A 21092-nucleotide genomic window follows, 5' to 3' on the forward strand; every position below is an offset into this window, starting at 1 on the left:
AGAACTAATTCTACTCGGGGAAAAATTATTATTCTAATAAATGTTACCCAAGACTTAGCTGTAGATGGGAGGAAAGAGGATGTTGGAGAAATAAGAAAAGGTCAAACATCAGGGTTTTTTTTTTACAGTACACTGATTAAATTTCACACAAATTTGTTTATTTGTTTTTTAACCAAACAATTATTTTTGAAAGGCACAAACACAGTAATTGAATGTGTATATTTATTTATTTACTTATTTTATTGCTTGAGAACTAGAAATGTTGTACCAAATGTTGGATTGCCCATTGCCAGACTAGTCAGCTATGCTGAGATGAACTCAGTTACATTCATGGGAAAAAAGAAAGCACACCCCACATGCAGTATTTTGGATATCACATATATGTTATAATCAAAAACTGAATAGTTTTATTTTTAAAAATGCACATTTTATGCATTTGCTCACAATGCTGCATTGACCAATGAAATAGTGAGATTTGTTTCTAATGTGGACTGTTCATGTATGTGCTGCACCCTAACAACTACAGTTTTCAGAATTTCAACATATTTGTGACCAATATCAGATTTTAAACATGTTTCCACTGACAGGCAAATTCTGCTTGTTTTCTCTTCTAAGCTTAACACAACAGAAGTTGTGAGTGAAACTGTTTATTCTGTGACAACATTTACATGACATTTAGCAGCCTTTAGAGGAGACAGTTTTTGCTTTCAGCAAAATGTAAGCAATTCTGCCAAAAAAAATAAATATATATATCTTTATCAAAACTGCCTCCAATACAGACTTTCTAGTTACAACTGGGAGACAAATCTTCATACATGGTGTGTAAATCTGCTGTTGGGCAACAGGTGCATTAATACCTGGCAACTTAGGTGGCAAATGAGGTTTATGGCTCATTGAGCTCCAAGGCAAATTGCATACTATTCTGTATTTTGACAGTAGACATGGTAAAGTTATGTTGATGACTGTTAAAATCCAAAATTCAGCACTCAAATTTTTCATGTTTCTTCGTCGTAAACGTGTTCTTGGGTTTTTCCAACATGAACTTCATGCTTAAATGTTAATATTTTGTTCCTTTTATTAAATTTATTTGCAACAAAAATCAAACCAGTGATTATTTCCATTTTCTATATTTTTATTTATGGTGAACTGGAAATAGCTTCTAAATTTGAGCTTAGAGCTGGCAGAAGCGACAAAAGATTCAAAGCATTTTATGAGGCACGCTTCAGTTTGAGTAAGTCACAATTAGATTATGCAAAACTTTATATTGTTTTCACTAATTATTAATCTAACAAAACAATGCTTCCTAATTGCAGTGTCTCACTGCCCATAATCTTTAGCTGCTATTACATAATGGTTTTATAGCATGTCATACAATAATCTGCAGCCCTAGATATGAACACGACTGATTAACCTACAAGGACTCATACAGTGCAAAGGCATTTGGCAACTAAATAAAGCAAACTACAGTGACTGTGACTGAACCAATGTATTTCTGTTATTTTATGTTAGAGTCAGAAAAAAATGTCATTCTTTTTCCTCAGAAGAATAACAGTTAGGCAACCACTTTTTTCTGACATTTGAGTCCAAACATATTGCAGAATTTGATCAACATCAGCTCAACAATCTCCTCTTCTTCTGATGGCTGCAAGAACAAAAAGAATGATAAGAGCATACTACAATATTAAGACATTTTGGGATTATAACGTACCTTATGATGTATCTGTTCTTGACTGAATGCCACAAGAATAACAGAGATGAAGAGGTTCAGCACCACAAAGGTCATGAACACAATGCAGGAACCAATAAGGAAAGCCCCGAGCACTGGATTGTAGTTCAGAACCTGGCAGATCAGAAGCAATGCATTTATAAAAAGATCATCTGTTATTGTCTACAATTGCAACAGCCTTATACTAACCTCTTCATAGTTGAAAATACCAAGCTGCAAGCTGACAATAGTTTGTGCAGCATCAAGCAGAGTCCTATAAGAGTAAAGCTTCCACCCATACATCAGGTTGGACTGAAAAAAGAAGAGATACTGCCTGTGAGTTAGTGCTTTCAAGTGCAGTCTATTTAACAAAACGTAGGGGTTTGTTGAAACTCCAGCAAAGTGTTTATGTTAAGCGTGGGAAAGCCCTCACGGCAATGGCGTAAGCCAAGAACATTATGGTCATGACCACCAGGAAGCCTGAAATATCAGTCCAAGCTCGCTGCAGTGTGGCCGTGATCATGTGCAGCTTCGGGTTGAGTCTCAGCAGGTGCCACAGTTTGATTGTAGCCAGCAGAACCAGAAAGGCAATCAGATACCCAAGCGCTGCATCTGCCTGGGCTGTCTCATGGAAACTGGCAAATCTGGACACAAAAGAAAAAGAAGCAGCTCATGTTTAAAGCGTGTATTTAGTTTACATTAGACCAATATAGTTTTTGATCTATAGAATCATTTTCTTTCATAACAAATATAAAAAAGAACATTTCCCCATCTCTTACTGGTGTTTGTTGTTCTGATAAAAACTTATATCCCTCTTTCCCAGTAAAGTTCTCTTGATGAAGACAGACAGTGCACACCAGCTGAGGATTATTATCGCCAACTCCAACAGGTTCCACTTTATCTTGAAATAAGACGACTTCTGGCTCCTCATTAGCTTTCCCTATGAATAGAAAAATGAGTTTGTGTCAAACTTCTAGGTGTAATATACAGTATGTTACAATATATATAATGTAGTAAATATGCTAATGTACCTGAACGAACATATAGTAGATAATAAAGAGAAAATAAGCAATTTCAGAGGCCATGACGAAGACGTGGAGGCCACCCGTTGACTGGTAAAGACGAACACCGTGAAGCTCACTGCGGAACTGGAAAGCTCCTGGATCCAAATAAAAGCACAAAAGTCTTAGTTCTTGATCAGCAGCCCAAACACAATATTTAAGCTGCACCTGAAGGGCTAACCAATGGCTGTGGTTTCCAGCATCAGCGTAGCAATGCAGAAGAGGTTCACATTTGCGTTGTACACAGTGAACTCAACAAAGATGGCTTGGGTGTACACATCCAACCAGGTGTTGTTATGGAGGTACTTGAGGATTCTAGAAAAAAAGGATGAAACAGGATTAATGTTATGTTCTCCCATTTTGATGTGATAAATTGTTCAAATATTTTAAAAATCTACCTTCTTGATCTCTGTAAGTCTGGCCCCAGATTGATGACAAAGCCGCCTCCTCTGTAAAGCATGACCCTGCCCCAGATGGGAAATGCCCTCAGCTCACTCTGAGATCGGTACACCCATGCACTGTGGGGGTTCAGCGATGTGTTATCTCCTACAGACAGATGCCAACCTGGGCTATAGGAGCCCATGTCCTCTGACTCCCAGGAATAAGGAGTGTGACAGTCTGGCACAGACTCCTGCATGATGTGGGCAACGCGACATGAGTTTTTCTGCACTCTCACCTGGCGGAGACGAGCGTTACCCACCAGTTTTGAGTTTCCATCCGTAATAAAACCTGTCGGTTGAGAAGATGCACAAAGAGCATTAACATAGGAAATTTACTTAAACAATGTTAGTTCTGTCTAATTGGAACTACTTTGCTAAAATAAAATCTCTCTGATATACAACTCCATGGGCTAACTCACTGGATCACTTAAAAAATCACATAAAATAAGTGTATAAATCCAGACTGTTCACGGAAGAACTAAATAAACATATCAAATGCTTAAACTAATAAATTGCACATATTTTAGAGAAAAAAAAAAGCAAATTAGAATTCAATAGTAACAACAAATTTCACATGTTTAGAACATGGAAACAGGTCTGTCTAATAAATAGTTCTACTAATCAGCAGCTGTAGGCGAATTTTACATCTGATTAAATTAATCCACCATATGCGAATAGGACGACTGGGCATAAAAATAGCTTAGGGATGCTGAATTGCTCAGAAGTAAATATGATCAGATGCTCATGAATGTGAAAAGGCTGAATGTTAAAAAAAAAAAAAAGATGGAACGCTGGGAAGCTTTTGAATATCCTTTTATCCATGGTTCACAATGGTTTATTAATAAATTTTAAGAATCTGGAAGTGCGTTTCTTTCTCTGCAAAAGACTGAAAGTAAAAATTGCATGTTACTTACACAGTGGGCCTCCAGGCAGAAAACATTAAAAACAAGTCTAACTCCTTTATATGTAATCACAAATGGGCAAAATAAAGCTCCCACGAATGACTGCTTGTAAACACAGTTTGTCAAAAAAAAAAACACAATAGAACGTTTTTTAACACCGTACCTGTTGTCTGTGGGATAGAAGTTTTGAATATGGGACATATTTTTTAAACCACAGATGCAATATCCTCCATGCTAAAGAACAGAGGGTCCAAACAGATTGAATCATCATTTAGCTCAAAAGCCAGCATTTCTATTAGTATTGGGATGCTTTAGTGCCAACACCATGGGCATCTTACACATCTGGGAAGCCCCCAAAAATCTGGATAAAATAAAGGTTTTACAACATATGCTTCCATAAAAATAAAGATAGCATAGCATATTTTAGCAAGAAGTTGCTAAACAGCACACTGCATTTATTACAAAAGCATGACTCTGGTACAAGAGTTTGGGCGCTGCACAGGACTGCCTGGGGTGCAAACCTCTGAGCAACTGAAAACATTTGTGTCTTATGAAACAAAAAAACTTTGTGGCAAAGAAAACCCAGGAATGTGGACCAGCCCTTATTTTAAAACAAGAATGAGACAACATTTCTATCCAAAAATTACAAGAACCGGTCTTCTCAGTTCTCGGATGTTTATAGTGTGTTGTTTGTTAAAGATCAGGTGAATTCTTCACAAGGGTAAAAGTGGCCCCGTCTCTGCTTTTTTTTTTTTAGATATATCATCTTCAATTTCCAAATGTATTAATTAATTTTCAAAAGGAAGACAATCTTGTACATTAAACATCTGATACGTATTCTATGTTTAGTTGTACACAATAAGTAGAACTATCCCCTTGTCACTATATTTACTTTCATTAAGATGTTGCACAACTAAATAGGAATTGAGGTTTTAATTTCTTTAAGACTTAGATTGTTGACTTAATGCTTTACTATATGCATAGTCATGTTCAATAAATTGAAATATTATTTCAGAGATCTATATAAATAAGTACTTTTAGAAAATAACCTTGTGATCTAATTTTCTATAAAAAAAATGAAATGTGTTTTATTAGTTTTAAGCAGAAAAACATCATAATTAGCAGAAATAAAGGCTTAAAAAAGGTTTAAAATGCAATCTATATAATGCATTTGAATTAATGAATTGAGTTACTGAAATAAATGAATTTTTCAATAATCTAATTTCTTGAATGTGACTGCATGCTTTATAAGACACAATCATATTCAGAAGCATATTTATAAGATTGCCTTTCAATTCCAAATATTTTTAGTTTTCTTACTGCATTAAGAAAAACAAAGCTTTACAAAAATTAGAAATAAGTCAGCCGTTTTAAAAATCAACAGTACTAAAATTGATATTAAGAACTAACTACATAAATGCATATTTTTCAGCTTTGTGTTTGAAAAGACACATGTTGGCAATTCCATCACAGGAAAATGACCTGGGTGATCTCCATAAAGGTTGCTCAGTAAGGTAGTGTTTGCCCAGTTGAACACGTCCTGAATGCTCATGGTGTTGGAGATTCCTTTGCTGAAGCTTTGTCGAATGTGTCGGCTCAGAAAATAAGCGTTAGGATCCCTCTGACCGTACGCCACCAGAAGCAACACCCACATGAATCCCATGTAAGCTGCATCACAAACACGTTTAACATCAATCAGTCAAACTGTATTGTTTTATTATTAGCATAACTAATATTGCTGCCATCAGTGAAACTCTACCAAGTATCTCCCTGATGAGGCCAAAAACCTTCTGCTCTTGAATTATGTTTTTCCTCATCCTCTCGATGTCAGTAGGAGGTGGTGGCTGGTAGAAACTACATGTGCTGTCTCTTCTAGCTACTTGCATTACATCAGGATCATCTGAGGAAGAAAATGCATTCAGTGTACTGATATATTTAAAGGAATCTTTTCAATATTATTAGTATTTTTTTAGTTTTAAAAATGAAGAACACAAACCTGGATGAGTGAGCTTCTCGTCTATCTGAGGTTCTCCAAATTCTTCCTGGTCAACCTTCTTCAGAACAAGAGCAAAGAAAGCAGCAAAACCAAGAACCTGGGACAAAAGATTTTCAAACTTTACTTCAACAGCACTTAAAATAAGTTATTGTAAAAACTTGTGCCCTAATAGTCATTAATAATGAAATTGGTATTTTGTGCATTTATTTCTGATTTCTTGGTGTAGTCTACATTTACTTTATTAAGGACATTGATTTTGTTGACCCTTGTTTTAGCTAAGTATTTCCATTGTTGTACGATATGATGCCTGTTTTAGAAGAATGCTCTTGCCTGTATGCAAAAATGTAATATGTTTAATAAGTATCTTATTACTTTATTTTATAGATTTACTAAGTTGTTACTAAACCCAATAACCTATTGGCTATTTATTCAGAAAACTGAGAATTTAGTCAAACAGAAATAAGTATTTTCTTTCAGTCTGATCTGCATCTTGCTACTTACCTTTAGAGGCTGGGTGATAAAGAGACTCTCAAAGAAGGACACCACCATGGAAATAAGCCAGTTTATAGACTGGTCCTTCCCATAAGTCAGCCCATACATCATAGTGAAGTATCCTGACACAGCACTGGTTGTAATGACCAAAATCCACCCAACAAACACAAACCACCATGGCAGCCCTCCCTGGCTGCGCTTCTTTTCAGCTCTGCTGCTGATGCTTTCTTCAGGACTAGGGCTGCGGTTCAGCTGATCTCCATCCAGCAGGAACTCCAAGTGACTCTTCATTCCCTGGACTTGCTGCATGGCCCTGTTGTAGCTGCTGGTGTTTGGAAAACGAGAAGGTCCCAGTAGACGAAGCTCCTTCTCGACATGACGCAGCTGCTTGTACAAGTACCGACTGTTGTTGGTCTTCTTTTGAGCTTCATCAAAAGTCTTTTCTGGGCTCACCCACAATCCGTTTTCTATAAAGAGTAACGGCATAAGGATGGTCAATTATATTTTAAACAATGTACAGTCAATTAAATTAATAAGAACACATTTCACCTTGTAGATTCACAGCACCCAAACTCAAGGTCATGCTGTCTGCCTTGGAAAGGTTTGAATAGAAATCTCCAGCCATTTTGTTCTGATGTCTAATGATGTCCTCCACCAGAGACAGCAGTGTGTTTATGTCTGCCTGCTGACCTGGATGGAGCTCACAACGTGGTGGTGGACTCTTCATGGCCTTTGAGAGCGACTGTGCAATTCTCTTTATGTCCTAATGTATACATGCAAAGTAGTTAACATATAGAAGAAACAGACTTCATCCATAAACTCTTTGGATTTCTATTACTTCACCTTGATCACAGTGTCTGCAGTGATGTGCTTGATCTCTGTGGGAGGAGATAAAGTCTGTGAGGGAGAAACTCTAACTGTGTTGCCCTGCTTTAATCCTTCTGGTTTGGCAGCTTTGTCTCGCGGGCGAGTATTTCTGAAGATGCTGACGATAAGCAGATTGATGGGGAACATGATGATGGAACTTTGAAATCCAACCATAACCTGCTGCCAGGTGAACTCAATGTGACCTGCAACATAAAGGTAGGTTTTAAGTTTAGTCTAATTTTATACAGTAAAGCAACAGGTAAAAAATGTTATTAGGACTTTTAATATTTGTTTTTTTAGCAGATTATGTAAAACATTATGGTGGATTATGATTATGAAAAATGGAAAATGTGATTTCTTCCTGCTGCATGACTTAATTAACTTCTTTGAGCAGAGGAAGCAAAGAGAACATGGAGAGGAGTTGGAGAAAAACTTGGTTGAAGAATGGAAAGACTAATTATCACAACATCAGTGACAAAAACAAAGAAATATAAAAAAAAAATTGGCTATATTTTTCACATTTTATCACATAATGTATTTTGTGATTAATGTATTTAATTGGTATTTTATGTGGTAGAAAAACAGAAAATACTGCATAATTGTAAAATGGAAGAAAAATAGTGAATGATTTTTAACTTTTCGTTTTTACTAATAAAAATCGCAAAGGTGTGGAATGCATTTGTGTTTAGTTTGTTCATTCTTTAAACACTGATTAAAATCAAGTGTAACTAAGTGCCTTCAGAAGTCAATTCTGCGGGTTTTGTGTATTTTATTTATCTCTGTATAAATTCAACTGTTCTGTGAATTTACAGGGGGTTGTTAGACAACATTAATGAATAAACAGTATCATGAAGACCAAAAAACACAGCAAACATGTCAGGGATACAACTTTTAAGAACTTTAAGGAAAAATTACATTATAAAACAATGCCCGATGCAGTACTGTTCAATCCATCATCCAAAAATGGAAAAGCATGACACATCTGCAAACCTACCAATACATGGCCATCCACCTAAACTAACAGGCTAGACAAGAAAAGCAATAATTAACGAAGCAGACAGGAGGGCTGTGGTAAGTACGAACACACCAAACTTTTCAAATTTGTATTTTGGAAACTGTAAAACATCTGCAGGTTAAACATTTCCTGGTTTGTATGAAGATAAGGTTCAGCAAAAACCAAAAATAAAAATATTTTCTAGATGTGTTTAAGGGATTATGAAAGACTGACAATAGATATGTATGTTGCATACCTAAGTCCATGGTCTGTTCAGACGGGTCTGAGGGGATGCCCCAAAACATGATGCTCGTCAGCATGGTGCAGAGCAGAAGGGAAAAACAACACGACACTCGCTGCACACGTGTGAATGTGCTGCAGGGTGGCCGGCTAATGACCGAGAACCAGATGTGCCCATCTTGAAAATCCTTGGCTGTCTTCATAAAAAACAAGTTACTAAAAAAGAAAGAGTGGATAGAAATGACAGCAACTCAAAATGTGTAATTAATAGATAATGTTAGTTGTTTAATGCAGCTCTTACCTAAATCTCTTTAAATCGGACTCTGTTGCGACAGGAAAGACCTTGTCAAGCCAGCACTCAGCCATGTCTACCGCAAGCCAGGAGTTGCAGAGAAAGTGCCATTTCTGACCAGTTTCCAGATCCTGCACCATCACTTTATTCACATACCTGTACATTCAATTTAAACGAATACTTAAAAACTATTGCTTTTCGACTAACTAAAGTAGGACAGCATACAAGATCTTCTCCTCTCACCAAGCAGGGTGGTCCCCTGAATTGTCGTGCCAGAGTCTTATGTTCTGCAGATCTCCAAGAGAAAAGTGTGTGGTCAACAGAAACATGTCCACCCCGCCCCTCTCAAACACAGGTTTTTCAGGGTCTGTCAGGTGGTGCGGTTCGCTTTCTCCCTCTGTTCCCAGTAGAGTTATGGTGACCTAAAACACAGGCGGTCAGTCAGGGTAGACTAAGAGGATTCAATAATGCTTTCACTCACCTGAGAGGAAGTTGATGCACCGTGACGATGCCCTGTGTTAATAGTAAGCATGTAGCGATATTCTGCCAGAGGGTCGTTGTCCTCAAGAACCGTTATTTTGACCTGCAAGTGGATGGCAAGTAATAAAAGTAGCTTTATAGTCAAATATGTTTGACTGTGCTGAGTCAATATTTGAAAGGGAAAAAATGCCTGAAGTTAAACCAAAATCTGATGAAAATGACCTTGGTAGAGTCCTGGATGTCTTTCCTGTGTGCCCATACCACCACCAGCAGATAAGCAGCAAAAATGGATCCCACAAAGCACACCACAACTGGATTATTAGCAAATGTAGCAAAGAGTTCGGCAGTGCGGGTAACATCCACCAGGTTGGGCATGACAAAGAAGGAGCTGCCGAAGAATGTTAAGTGGTTACAGAGGCACTGAGTGACCAGCGGAGTGGTGAGGGGGCCGACCTGGGAGAACAAACAATACTAGGTTTCAGCTTGATACATTTATAAAACAGTAACTGTGAACTGCGTTGTTTTTCTACACACCCTGCAGCCATCTTCACTCCACGAGGACTTGGTTTCATTCCAGTATTTGCACTGAGCAGCAATGGAAGTTACAGTCACTGTGGCATTGACGGATTTGACGCCAGGCTCAACAATCGGTTTTACAAGGAGGAAATGAATTCCAGCTCCTCCTGTTCGGTCCTTGGGACTCAGCAGCCACGTAAATTTTTCCACTGTGTCAGAATGACAAACATTATTTTCTCAACTGAACAGACAGAAAGAACCGCTTGAAAACAATGCCATCCTGTTATATCAATAAAAGTTGTCACATGTCTGGATTTTAGGACCTCAATGGACAATAACAGGGCAGGATCGTTTTTAAAAAAATTTAGTTTAAGTTAGTAAGTTGGCTCTGCTCTGAACGCTTATGTTTTGCATTTTACCGTCAACAGAAGATTTGAAATATCTTTACAACCAAATCAAAATATGTGGCTTCAGTACCTTCATTTACATTCTCAAGTGGGAGCTGAGTCTTGGCCACATAACTCTTCTCATGTGGGTAAACTTTATATCCAAGGAAAACCATGAAGGATATGTCTTGAGATGGCTCCAGTTTTAGCACCAGGGTCACCTCTGGTGATGGTATGTCAATCATTAATGTGCTGAAATTGGCAAGGTCAAGGACTGTGCTCTTCTGCTCTCCAACGTCAAGTCTGGGCAGAAGAATCTGAAATCCCAGAATATATATGCATACAAAATATGGCTCCACAAATATTCTCCAAATTCAGTTTACTATAAAAGATGCAGAAAGGTTTGTGATGTGACCTCTATTTCCTTAGGCAGGTTTTCAACAGGTATGACTGTGCTGTTCATTCTGGTGAAAGACAGCGAGGCCACAGTTCCTGTGATGTTTTCCTCCTTCCAAGCGAATGGGTTTTTCTCAAAGCTCATCATCTAGACGGGCAGAGCATAATGACAGAAATCATTAAAAGGTTAGATTTTTGTTTACACTTAGGTTACTTTAGAGGTTGTCTACAAATCTGAATTTATTTGGCAATTACCATAAATTCTGAAAGCACACCCACACAAATGTGGGTACATGCAAATAAAAAAAGTAGTAATCTGAAACAGAAGGTTGCCTGTATGTGACAGACTTTTTCCATGACGGCTCTAATTGTGCAAGAGCAATACAGATGTATACTATATCCTGTAATAAGTTTAGACTATCAATTACTTTTTTTATACTGTCTAAACTGTCTTTAAAGGCTTTTGATAGTTCTCCAGACTTTCTGCTGCTCTGGAACTCCTTTTCGGCACCCAGCTCTTCGACCAGACCGTGACAGGATAGTGTGCAAAAAAAAAAGAAAAGTGGAAAATGTGAGACAGCCCCCCCCCCCAAAAAAACTTTCAGGTTTAATACAGTCATCTACAGTATCAGTAAAATAACATCCAGCAAAAGCCTGACAACAGACCAGCAAGAGGCTTCATCTATCAAACTGTGTTACCTCTGGCATTCTTCACAAATCTAACAAAAGGCATTGGGAGTAAACTTGTGTCTTCCTATCCTACTGAAATGTGTGTATGAATGAAGCAAACTGATCTAGAGCCATACAAGTTAGTGCAAAAGAGCCCAACTGGCAGACCTGTGCCTGCAGAATAATTGCTCAAAGTTACTTCAAAAGATTCCAACAAAGTCTCTTTGACATTTCTACCAAATTTCAATAAGGAAACCAATCAATGCCTTTTGGCGTTCCAGCTGAAAAATAGATACAAAATGCTTTGTCTGATTATGACCTTGAGGCTGTGTTTGCCTCTGCAAAAATAACACTTTTCAACTTTTCTCCTGTGAGAACACACTTACTCTGATGTCTACTGGCTCCCCTGGAGAGACAATGCCAGCTGGTAGTGAGGGAATGGAAAAGCTGGAGGAGCCTTTCTTTTGTACATTTATGTGCTGCGTCTGCATGTCGTCTGAGGATATTCTTCATGAAACAGAGTAAATTAAGGAAAATAAAAACAGTATTTATTAATGTAAATGTTGTTGAGTGTCAATAATCCTTTACCTGTTGACATACACACTGATCTGACCAGAATCAATGACCGCAGGCTTTGCATCCAACTGCTTGTTATTCAGCAAAGCACTCTGAAGATTGTTGATCCCAGCCAGAAGAAAATCTGAAACTTTTTTCTAAGTATGATATTATGTTTGTCAGACACCACATATAAGTAAAGAAAGTCACATATATGCATCTATGAAGACTTTGTTCATACATTTGATGAAACATTCAGAATATTACTAGCCGCTTCAACTATTGGTGTAGCTGCTTGTAAAATATCTTCATCTCCACTTTCAGATGGCTTGATGGTCATTGTCTTGAGGGAGGAGCTGAGGTTAACCAACAATGAACCAGCTTCTTCCTGAAGAAGGCATAAAACAAACTGAATTATAAGCATGTGTAGCATGGAGTCCAGTCAAATTCAAAATAAAACATTTAACAGTCCACAATAATGGGGTGAGTGAAAACTTTTCTTTAAATTTAGTTCAGTCATCTAAACTCAGGGGGAAACTGCTTTCTATAAAAGGTATTAAGAGTTTTTATACATTTTTAAGAGACCTTGATTTCAGGTGGTGTTGACATTAGGGTTAAACAAAGAAATCCTACATTTACTGACAAAAGCAATTCACTCTGGCGTAGACATAGACATAAACCAAAGCCTAGTAAATCTGAGTGAACCCTAAAAGGCCATAGACGTAGCATTTAAATTTGTAAAGGTATGTTACCTAAAGGTACACAAGCTTTGAAATATCCTTGTAGGTTTTTTTTTTTGTTTTTATTTTTGGTGAGTATGGATTCCTACCATCTTTGTCAAATATTCAATATAGGCCATTGCAAAAATATGAATTGAATCTTTTTTCACTTTGACTCCTTGCAACTCCAAACTTCAACATATTTCAGTGGAACGTTATGTGACAAACTGATAAAGTAACACATCATATTTAAATGAGATGAAAAGAAAATGGGATTTTTCACAAATTACAAAATACAAATCTAAAAAGTGTGGTTTGCACTTACTGTATATTCAACAGCATTTACTCAAACCCGCCACCCCCCGAGTACAATGTAATGTAACTGCTCTCAGAAGTCACAATTAGAGTCAAATCATATGTAATTTAATCTCAGTGCTGTTCTGTGAAGGTACTCAGAAGTTAATTAGAAAATGTGGTTTATTATAAACTGTGAAGCCAAGTTAGATTATAAAACAATATCCTAAGCACTGGAATTTTATTAGAGAACTGTTTAATTAAACTTTTGAAACAGAAACAGTATTTGATAACTAAAAACATACTTAGACATGGCCACACACTAATGGTTTAGATCAAATCAAATCCATGTGTTAGAATGGCCTCAACCAAAGTATTACTGAAAATTTGTGACTTAAAAGACATTTTGAGTGAAAAGTCTGACTGAGATCAAGTTATTTTGCAATGAAGAATGAAACATTTTTGTCTCAAGACTGTCAAAGCTGTTAGAGACATAACTCAAACACTGTTTACTGCAGCTGTAGCAGAAAACAATGCTTTATGATGGATTTACTCTGAGGGACTTGTAAACTATGCATATGCTAGATATTTTTAGTTTCCTATTTATCATTTTCCTTCACTTCTCAAGAATGATAAAATGTGAAAATAGTTCAAGGAGTAAAAATTGGACACAGTAAACCAGGGACATTAGATTTCAAAACACATTCCTGTAATAATTTCATTTTTGTTTAACTGCACTGCTGATTGATTACTAAATGCATTACATAGTAATACATTTTGTACTCTATGCTGGTCTACTGTACTTGAGCCGCAGCACTCAGTTCATCTGATATCTGTGTTAATCCAGCCACAGCCTCGGCCGTCACTTGAACTTCCCGAGTTGTGTTGCTAGGCCTGTCCTGCAGAACTGCTGTCATCTTGGTCAACATTTGCTCACGGAGCTACAATATTTAGACAAAAAAAGAAGGTATTAATAATATCAAATAAATTCTGAAGCTGGATTTTAATGCAACTGGGACCTTATTTTCGTACCTTTGCTTTTGCATCCTTCTGATCTTGCCCAGTCTCTGAATTCAGCATGTCCGAAACAGAAGTGAATACCTGTCCGATTGCCTCACCAGAGAGCAGACCCTGTTGCTCCAGCTGATCTACAGTGTCTTCCACTGCAGACTGCAGAGATGGTATGGAGGTACTGGAGATACTTTTCAATACCTTGGAAAAATATATTCAGTTTATTCAGCTAGTCAAGACCATGGACTTCTGCACTCATGTTTAGTTGAAGGTTTTCCATTTGTATTGGAAAACAACAAACCTGAGTTGCAACAGTTGTAGTAGCTGTTGTCTGTTGATTTTTCATTGTCACAACCACAGACACAACGTGATTGTTCTTCTCATCTCCCAGAGGCAAGAAGATTGGATTTACCACATTGGTATTACTGCAACGCAAATGTTTGCCTTAAAGATAAATGAATGTGTATTAGCTGTGTTTATCAGTAATCTTATCTAATTGAACCTAAACAAAAACACCAAAATTTGTGTCTTATGTACCATGTTGTAACAATCTACTACCTTCTTTCAAACATCTCCTTCATTTTCTATCAATAATATATTGTCATAATGTCCTTAGCAACATATTTATTATTTATGTATGAAAGAATGATAAAATGACGGGCCACCTGTGTTGGTCTTGAAACAATAAATACAGCCTGTGGAGCAGAAAGATGTTGGCTGGCAGGTGATTTCAAAAGCATCAAGCACAGTTCCTGAGTGTGGAGAGATGCTACATGTAGGGGCATCAGGAGCATTAGTAGGCGCTGCTGTTTCAGGACTTCGTGTTGGAATAATGTACTTGGCAAAACCAAGGACGTTCTCACCTAAAATACAACGAAACTGATTACAAACGTGAGCTTATATTTGAATGGTGTAATATGCAGTCATGTGCAATGAAGTAAAGAGAAAACACCATAAGCAATCACGTTGATGTTGTGCTGTATGCTCCTCGAAAATTTTAGATATTGGCTGGAAACTGTGTATTCAGTGCTGCCATGTTGTTTTTCAATGGGTGGGCTTGTTCCTGCTCTGGTATAACATTCACTGAGATCACCCTGAGGAATAAAAAAAAAGTTATTATTCATTTGTAAAAAGATACTGAATTTTATAAGTAATAAATTAAACTTGCCGTTAATGGTTTGGGATCTTGAATAAACCAAACTACATCTGGGCAAGTAGTAGCACAGCTGAGACTTAGCTTTGCATCTTCTTCCATGGATAAGGAATCACAGTTGTCACAACTGAAAGCACCAAGGGTGAATAGATTAACAAACAGCTAGAATAAGATGAAATTATCAAAAATGAGCAAAACTATTTAGAAACAAACAACTTATTTAATATTTCTGAACCTTTTTACCTGATTGTAACATCTTGAAATTCATTTATAGGAGCAACGCTGATGCATTTAGATGCTTGGGCAACATCCACCCATTTCCTAAACCATGTTCTTTTCCTTACAGTCAAACTGTATTCAACAATTTCAAATGGATAGGGAAGGCAATCATTTTCAATAACGTGAGTTTTACCCCTTGTTGCATTTCTGCAAGAACAATTTCCTCCTGCAATGTAAAAGACAAAACAAAACGGTGTTATGGGGAAATAGAGAAAAATAGCAACAACACAGATATATCAAGCTAAATGTTAGGAGAGTTTTCTAAGACCTTTTGATCCAGAAAGCAGGTCATCAGGTATATGAAAACAAATATGATATCTCACTTTCAAATACCTGCATAGAGTAAGCCCTTATTATGGCTTTGCTGAGACCAGAGAATTTTTCTTTGTGAGGTGTGTAGATAGAAACAAAAATGTGTGGCATGTAAACAGTGCACCAAGCTTTCTGATCACCCCCTACAGCACTGATGAAAACAAAGCACCCATGATGAATTTCATTATCTGCTGGTATGTTAACTCTAGAAACATTTCCTACTTTATTCTGAATAGAAACACACATGGAAATGAGATACTAACTGCAAACCTAACACTATATGACCAGTGATAAAATGACTTTAAAACAACTGATGACCATTAGTTGCGAGTGAATGATTGTTAAACTTACTACATTGCCACTCAAATATCAGTCCATCGCTCTTCAACGATTCAGCACCAATTACATTCAGCTCAATGGTCTGACTGCGGTTAACCTGCTTATCAGGAGAGGCCGTTATTTCCAAGCCACCTGGGATCTTAGTGTCTTCTTTCTGCAGATGACAAAGCAACAAAATACATGCATTTTTTATATATTTATCTAGAAAAAAACATCTAGAAAGGGAAAAGATTACCACTAACTGAATTAAAACATACTGTATTTCCCTCCTGGTAATTCTGGCAAGCTTGAAGTATTTTCACTAAATCCACTTCCAGCTGAGAACTTGAAAGGACATTCACAGCTTGGACCTTCACTTGAAAAAGCTCTGTGTAGGAAAAAAATATATTTAAGCTGAAATGATTTGAAACAGTTGTGTTTTTAATGAAACCATTCTTAAAGCATACCTTCCAGTGGGCTTGAGAATGTGTAATTATGCAGGTTGTTATTTAGCATGTTTCTGGTCTCAGTCAGCGTGTCTCTAAACCCAGTGAGATTAAAAAGCAGTTCCACTGGGGCTCCTCGCTCCAATGACACACCGATTTTGAGATTCTGAGAGTCTGGACATACATCCAACTCTGCCATCACTGAGGCCTGCAGGCCGACTACAGGTTCCAGCAGGCACAGCAGGATATCAGTGGACACGGGGTGAGGTGTGACTCCGTTAGATGCTGCTACAGTCAGATTGTTGCAGCCATGTTTAAGACTTTCCAATACAGTCCCCTCCAGTGTGATGTTGTGAGGTGTGACGCCCGAGTCCACTGAAAAATTTGCAATCTGACTGTCATTGCAATGAACTGTGTAGGAAACACTTGTACCTTATAAAATGGAGGGGAAAAGCAGAGAAATTGATCAGCACAATTCTTTAAAAAAATGTTCATCGCAAATATTGGTCTATCCTTAAAAATGTTACTCCATTCCATTTACATTTGTAAGTTATTTTACAAGCCAAACAGGTCAAATTCATATCTAATTATACTCAGCAGACTTTAGTTGTGAAACATGACTCACCTGTTTCTAAACCAAGCTGAATCTGAGCAGGGCTACCATAAAGTATGTTGCATTTGGTGCCATCTGTTGTCACATTGCTGCCATAACACTTAGCCACTCTGAACTCTCCAATAGGCTCCTGAATTGTTATACTTTTCTGAGCTGTGACGTGCCAGTCACTGGTAGTGCACTCAACCACAACGACAAACACACCAGGCTGCTGAAATCTGTGTATGATGGAGGACTCCGTCCTGTGAGCCGAAAAAGAGATGGCTTTCTGAATGCCTTTACAGTTCTTTAATGGTGGGTTTAAACACAACAACAACATCTTCTGAGCTCATCATACAAACTATTTATCGGCATGATGAGAAGCATTCTTGTGAACTATAGTGGTTTTTGTAAGAAACCACACAACTATTGCAATTAAAGGTACATTTATTTTAAAGCTTTTTAAAATATATTTACTAGCAGAGCCAATAAAGGTGGATGGCTCAATATTGTTATTTGCCCAGGTCCCTGAGAGATTTATTTAATTCTTAAGATTAGGACCAGCAGATATAAACTTTAATAACTAACTATGGATATAAAGTGTCTGGCTACAGTGTTACTTACTCTTCTGGATTGTATGGATCAATGATGTGGCCGTCTCCAGCATCCACGGTGCAAGTTAAATTTCCGTGAAATGGATGAAGCAGCCACTTCACAGTGATGGTGACGTTATCAACAACAGATGTCAGGTTAGTCATCAATAAGTGAAGTCCTGAAATGGTTCCACATAACCAACACTTGTAAAAATAATTATTTCACAAGCATCACCAGGACACATGAAATGATATGATGCTTTTACTTTTGAGAATACAATCTGTTAAGTGTTTCTCTGATGTTTTTTCTTTGTAAAAAATACCTCTGTGTAAATAAACACTGATAAAAACACTACATAAAAATAGATAGATTATGTAAAGGGTTAACATCAGTGGAAGTGTATGTACTGTATCTGACCATCCTTGCAGCGGTATTCTACAGAGAGATAACTTCGCATCAGGGGACACGGCTCAGTCAAGGAATTCAGATCCAGTGGAGCCTGGCAGGCCTGGAGTCCACGACAATGAGCTGAACAGATGTTGGAAAGTTGAGAATGGGACACAAAATGCTTGTAGAATCAAAAAGAATAACTTAAATGTATAACAAATAAATGTGTGTGTCTGTATAAATGTTACTAGCAAAATCAATTATTTGAACGTCAAAGCAGAAACACACCACAGACCATCTATTTAGCTCCTCCAGCAGGAAGGATAGACAGTGCAAGTACAAAATGCAATATTTCCTTTAAAAGAACTGTTGCTGATAATTCAGGGCTGCTAACGAACAAAATGTTTCAAAAATAAACTGTAGTCTACTCCACTATATATATATATATATATATATATATATATATATATATATATATATATATATATATATATATATATATATATATATATATATATATATATATATATATACTGTATATGCATACTGTATATACAGTATATATATACTGCTCAAAAAAATAAAGGGAACACTTTAAGTGTTAAACACCTGTTTAAGTGTTCCCTTTATTTTTTTGAGCAGTGTAGATATATATATATATATATATATATATATATATATAATCTTTATAATGTCCTCATGAATTTTTGTATCTATTTAAGAAAAAAATTAAACATATTAACTCTTTTACCTGTTACTGATTCCAGGACATTAATCCAGCTGCATTCCTCCTGGGAGAATGTGGGTAAATCTGTGAAGTGGGATCGGCAATAGTGAACAGTTTTTCGCCCGTAGAAGGCATCTTCAATCTCTAGAACCTGGCCCGAACCACATTGCAGTGTCGCATTTTGGCCTTCACATGCAACTGTTCTTCCAAAATCTGCAAAGAAAAATTACACAATTTAGCATAAATCTTCTTGGAACTACCAAGGTTACAGCCTGTCAGGAACTGGAAACTGCAGGAACATAAGCTTCACTGTCACATCAAGGTGGTGTTAAATCATCATGCACTTAGACATTCCCAACCAAGAAACTCAAATCTTAAAGCCTTGTATTTGAAAAGTAATTGATCAATTCTGAGGACTCCAAAGTGCTCTATTCTACTGTACAATCAGTCATACACACATTCATTTGTTACAAGTTGTGCCAGTGCATTTCAGAAAGTAGATGGAAAAAGAAAGACTTTCTCCAAAGTCTTCAGCCCTTTTTTATTTATTTACTTTTTCAAAAAAAGAAAAAAAAATCATGTTGTTGCACTTCTAATTCATTTTTTAAAGAAAAAAAAAGAAATTAGAAGTTGTTTTAGACAGAAAACAATTTAGGTGTAAAAGGAACATACCAAATTGGCAGATGAAGTTCAGTTCCTGTGTACAATTTTCTGTGGCCGTCCACTGGAATCCTGTGTCTCTCAGGATGTAGCCACATGTTGCCCGGGCCTCTGGTAAGTTTACCCAGTTACTATAGCTGACATCTGAACCATCCAACCATGCAAGAGAACCTGGGGAAAAAACAAAATAAAAAAAACCCTAGCGGCAATTATTTAATCAAAGCTTACGTGTCAGTATGTGGAAAATTGGAAAATTCCATTAAAAAAACAAATCTGGAGCTTGTCACTCCACGTGTGTCAGTGAATAAACACTACTAACAATGCCAATGATGCCTGCTGAGATTACAGCTGAAGTCATTGTGTTCAGATCTAAAGTATATAATCCACCTACATCATCAGTAAAGTGTTAGATTTGTTGCTTTAATATGAAGTAAACCGCAATCTTATGAAAAAGCATTTTTAATAGAAATGTTCAGCCAAGCAGAAAAATATTTACTAACTACCATGTTAATAAACTTTATAAACTTTAACGCTCACTCATCCTCTTACCTTCAGTGGGAGAGACATCCAGTGTGAGGTTTGGAGATGCAGGTGCCAGCCCCAGCCACCAATCCTTATCTGGCTGTAGGTGTGTTTGGAGGAACTGCTGTGTTTCATCATTCAAGATGAAGACCAGGTGTCCCCCACCTCGCTCACACCACCCCTCAGCTCTCAAAAAGGAAAACTGCAGACCCACAAATTCATAGCAAGCTCCGTCAAAGGCTGTCTGGTGTTTAGAACATGAAATACCTTCTTCCAACTCAGCATAACAGCTGGAGGCAAGAAAGAAGACCACCAAAGTGTATGTGGTCAGAGAGACTTTGCCCATCTCTGTGCTCTGATCAGCTTCTATTGCAGCTCAGTGGCTTTAAAGGTTTCTGACGGCAGCACTTTGGACAAGGAGGGATACCCAGCTTTGTGGTCTGCCCATAATTCTTGAGCACAAATAGCGCCCACACATGTATGAAAAGAGGTGAGATTGCTCTGTCAATAAGTCCTGATTGCTCCTCTGCCTCCATGACTGAAGGTGCCACAAGCTGCAGAGGGAGATAAGCTTCACATTCACAACAACCCCACTAATGAATCTCAATCTGGTAATTAAAAATCTGATTTTATTTATAGGGTTATTTTCCAAATGTAAAATCTGAAATATCAATTTTCACTTCTATAGTGAAATTGTGATTGCCTTTTTCTCCAGTCTGAGCAAGCAGACGGTAATATGGACAGACTGCATGCCCAGCTTTTTTCTTTGCCACAGAAGTATAATCTGTCTCTGGTTTGTTATGCAATAGCACTTTGAATTGCACTATGCAAATAAATGTGCCTTGTTCTGTAAAATGTGATGGTCCAGCTCCAATCTATAGCATTGTTTTAGATAAATATCCTAAGCACTCATGGAACAGGACTGTTCCATGAGTGCTTATAAAAATACAAAGGGAACAGGACTGTTCCCTTTGTATTGGTCCCATGTAGCTAAGGTGAAAGATTTAGATGGTTTTGCACAAACTAGAACTAGACAACTTGATCCACACCATGCTTTAACTGTTAACAAGTAGAGATTAGGCTTCAA

At 37.3% G+C, this 21092-nt stretch overlaps 1 protein-coding gene across 1 annotated transcript; it reads right to left on the reverse strand.

Moving 5' to 3' along the window:
- Window positions 1-258: 258 nt before the first annotated feature.
- Window positions 259-20351, reverse strand: LOC102227633 (polycystic kidney disease protein 1-like 2). Its single transcript, XM_023331916.1, has 41 exons — window positions 20033-20351; window positions 19496-19654; window positions 18848-19036; window positions 18127-18237; window positions 17740-17887; window positions 17149-17378; window positions 16545-16955; window positions 16356-16465; window positions 16111-16252; window positions 15412-15613; window positions 15184-15295; window positions 14968-15109; window positions 14681-14878; window positions 14317-14459; window positions 14037-14216; window positions 13808-13945; window positions 12233-12379; window positions 12025-12149; window positions 11823-11943; window positions 10787-10915; window positions 10463-10688; window positions 10004-10194; window positions 9692-9922; window positions 9471-9572; window positions 9233-9411; window positions 8999-9145; window positions 8714-8913; window positions 7440-7666; window positions 7146-7359; window positions 6606-7063; window positions 6105-6201; window positions 5868-6008; window positions 5591-5776; window positions 3165-3495; window positions 2948-3081; window positions 2737-2864; window positions 2485-2645; window positions 2139-2349; window positions 1916-2017; window positions 1709-1840; window positions 259-1642 (listed from the first exon to the last, which is right to left on the reverse strand). Exons 1-41 carry the CDS (start codon window positions 20349-20351, stop codon window positions 1553-1555), a joined length of 7344 nt encoding a protein of 2447 aa, XP_023187684.1. The 3' UTR covers window positions 259-1552.
- Between the last annotated feature and the right edge of the window lie 741 nt (window positions 20352-21092).

Source organism: Xiphophorus maculatus, chromosome 4, assembly GCF_002775205.1.
Source record: "Xiphophorus maculatus strain JP 163 A chromosome 4, X_maculatus-5.0-male, whole genome shotgun sequence".
Lineage (NCBI taxonomy): Eukaryota > Metazoa > Chordata > Actinopteri > Cyprinodontiformes > Poeciliidae > Xiphophorus > Xiphophorus maculatus.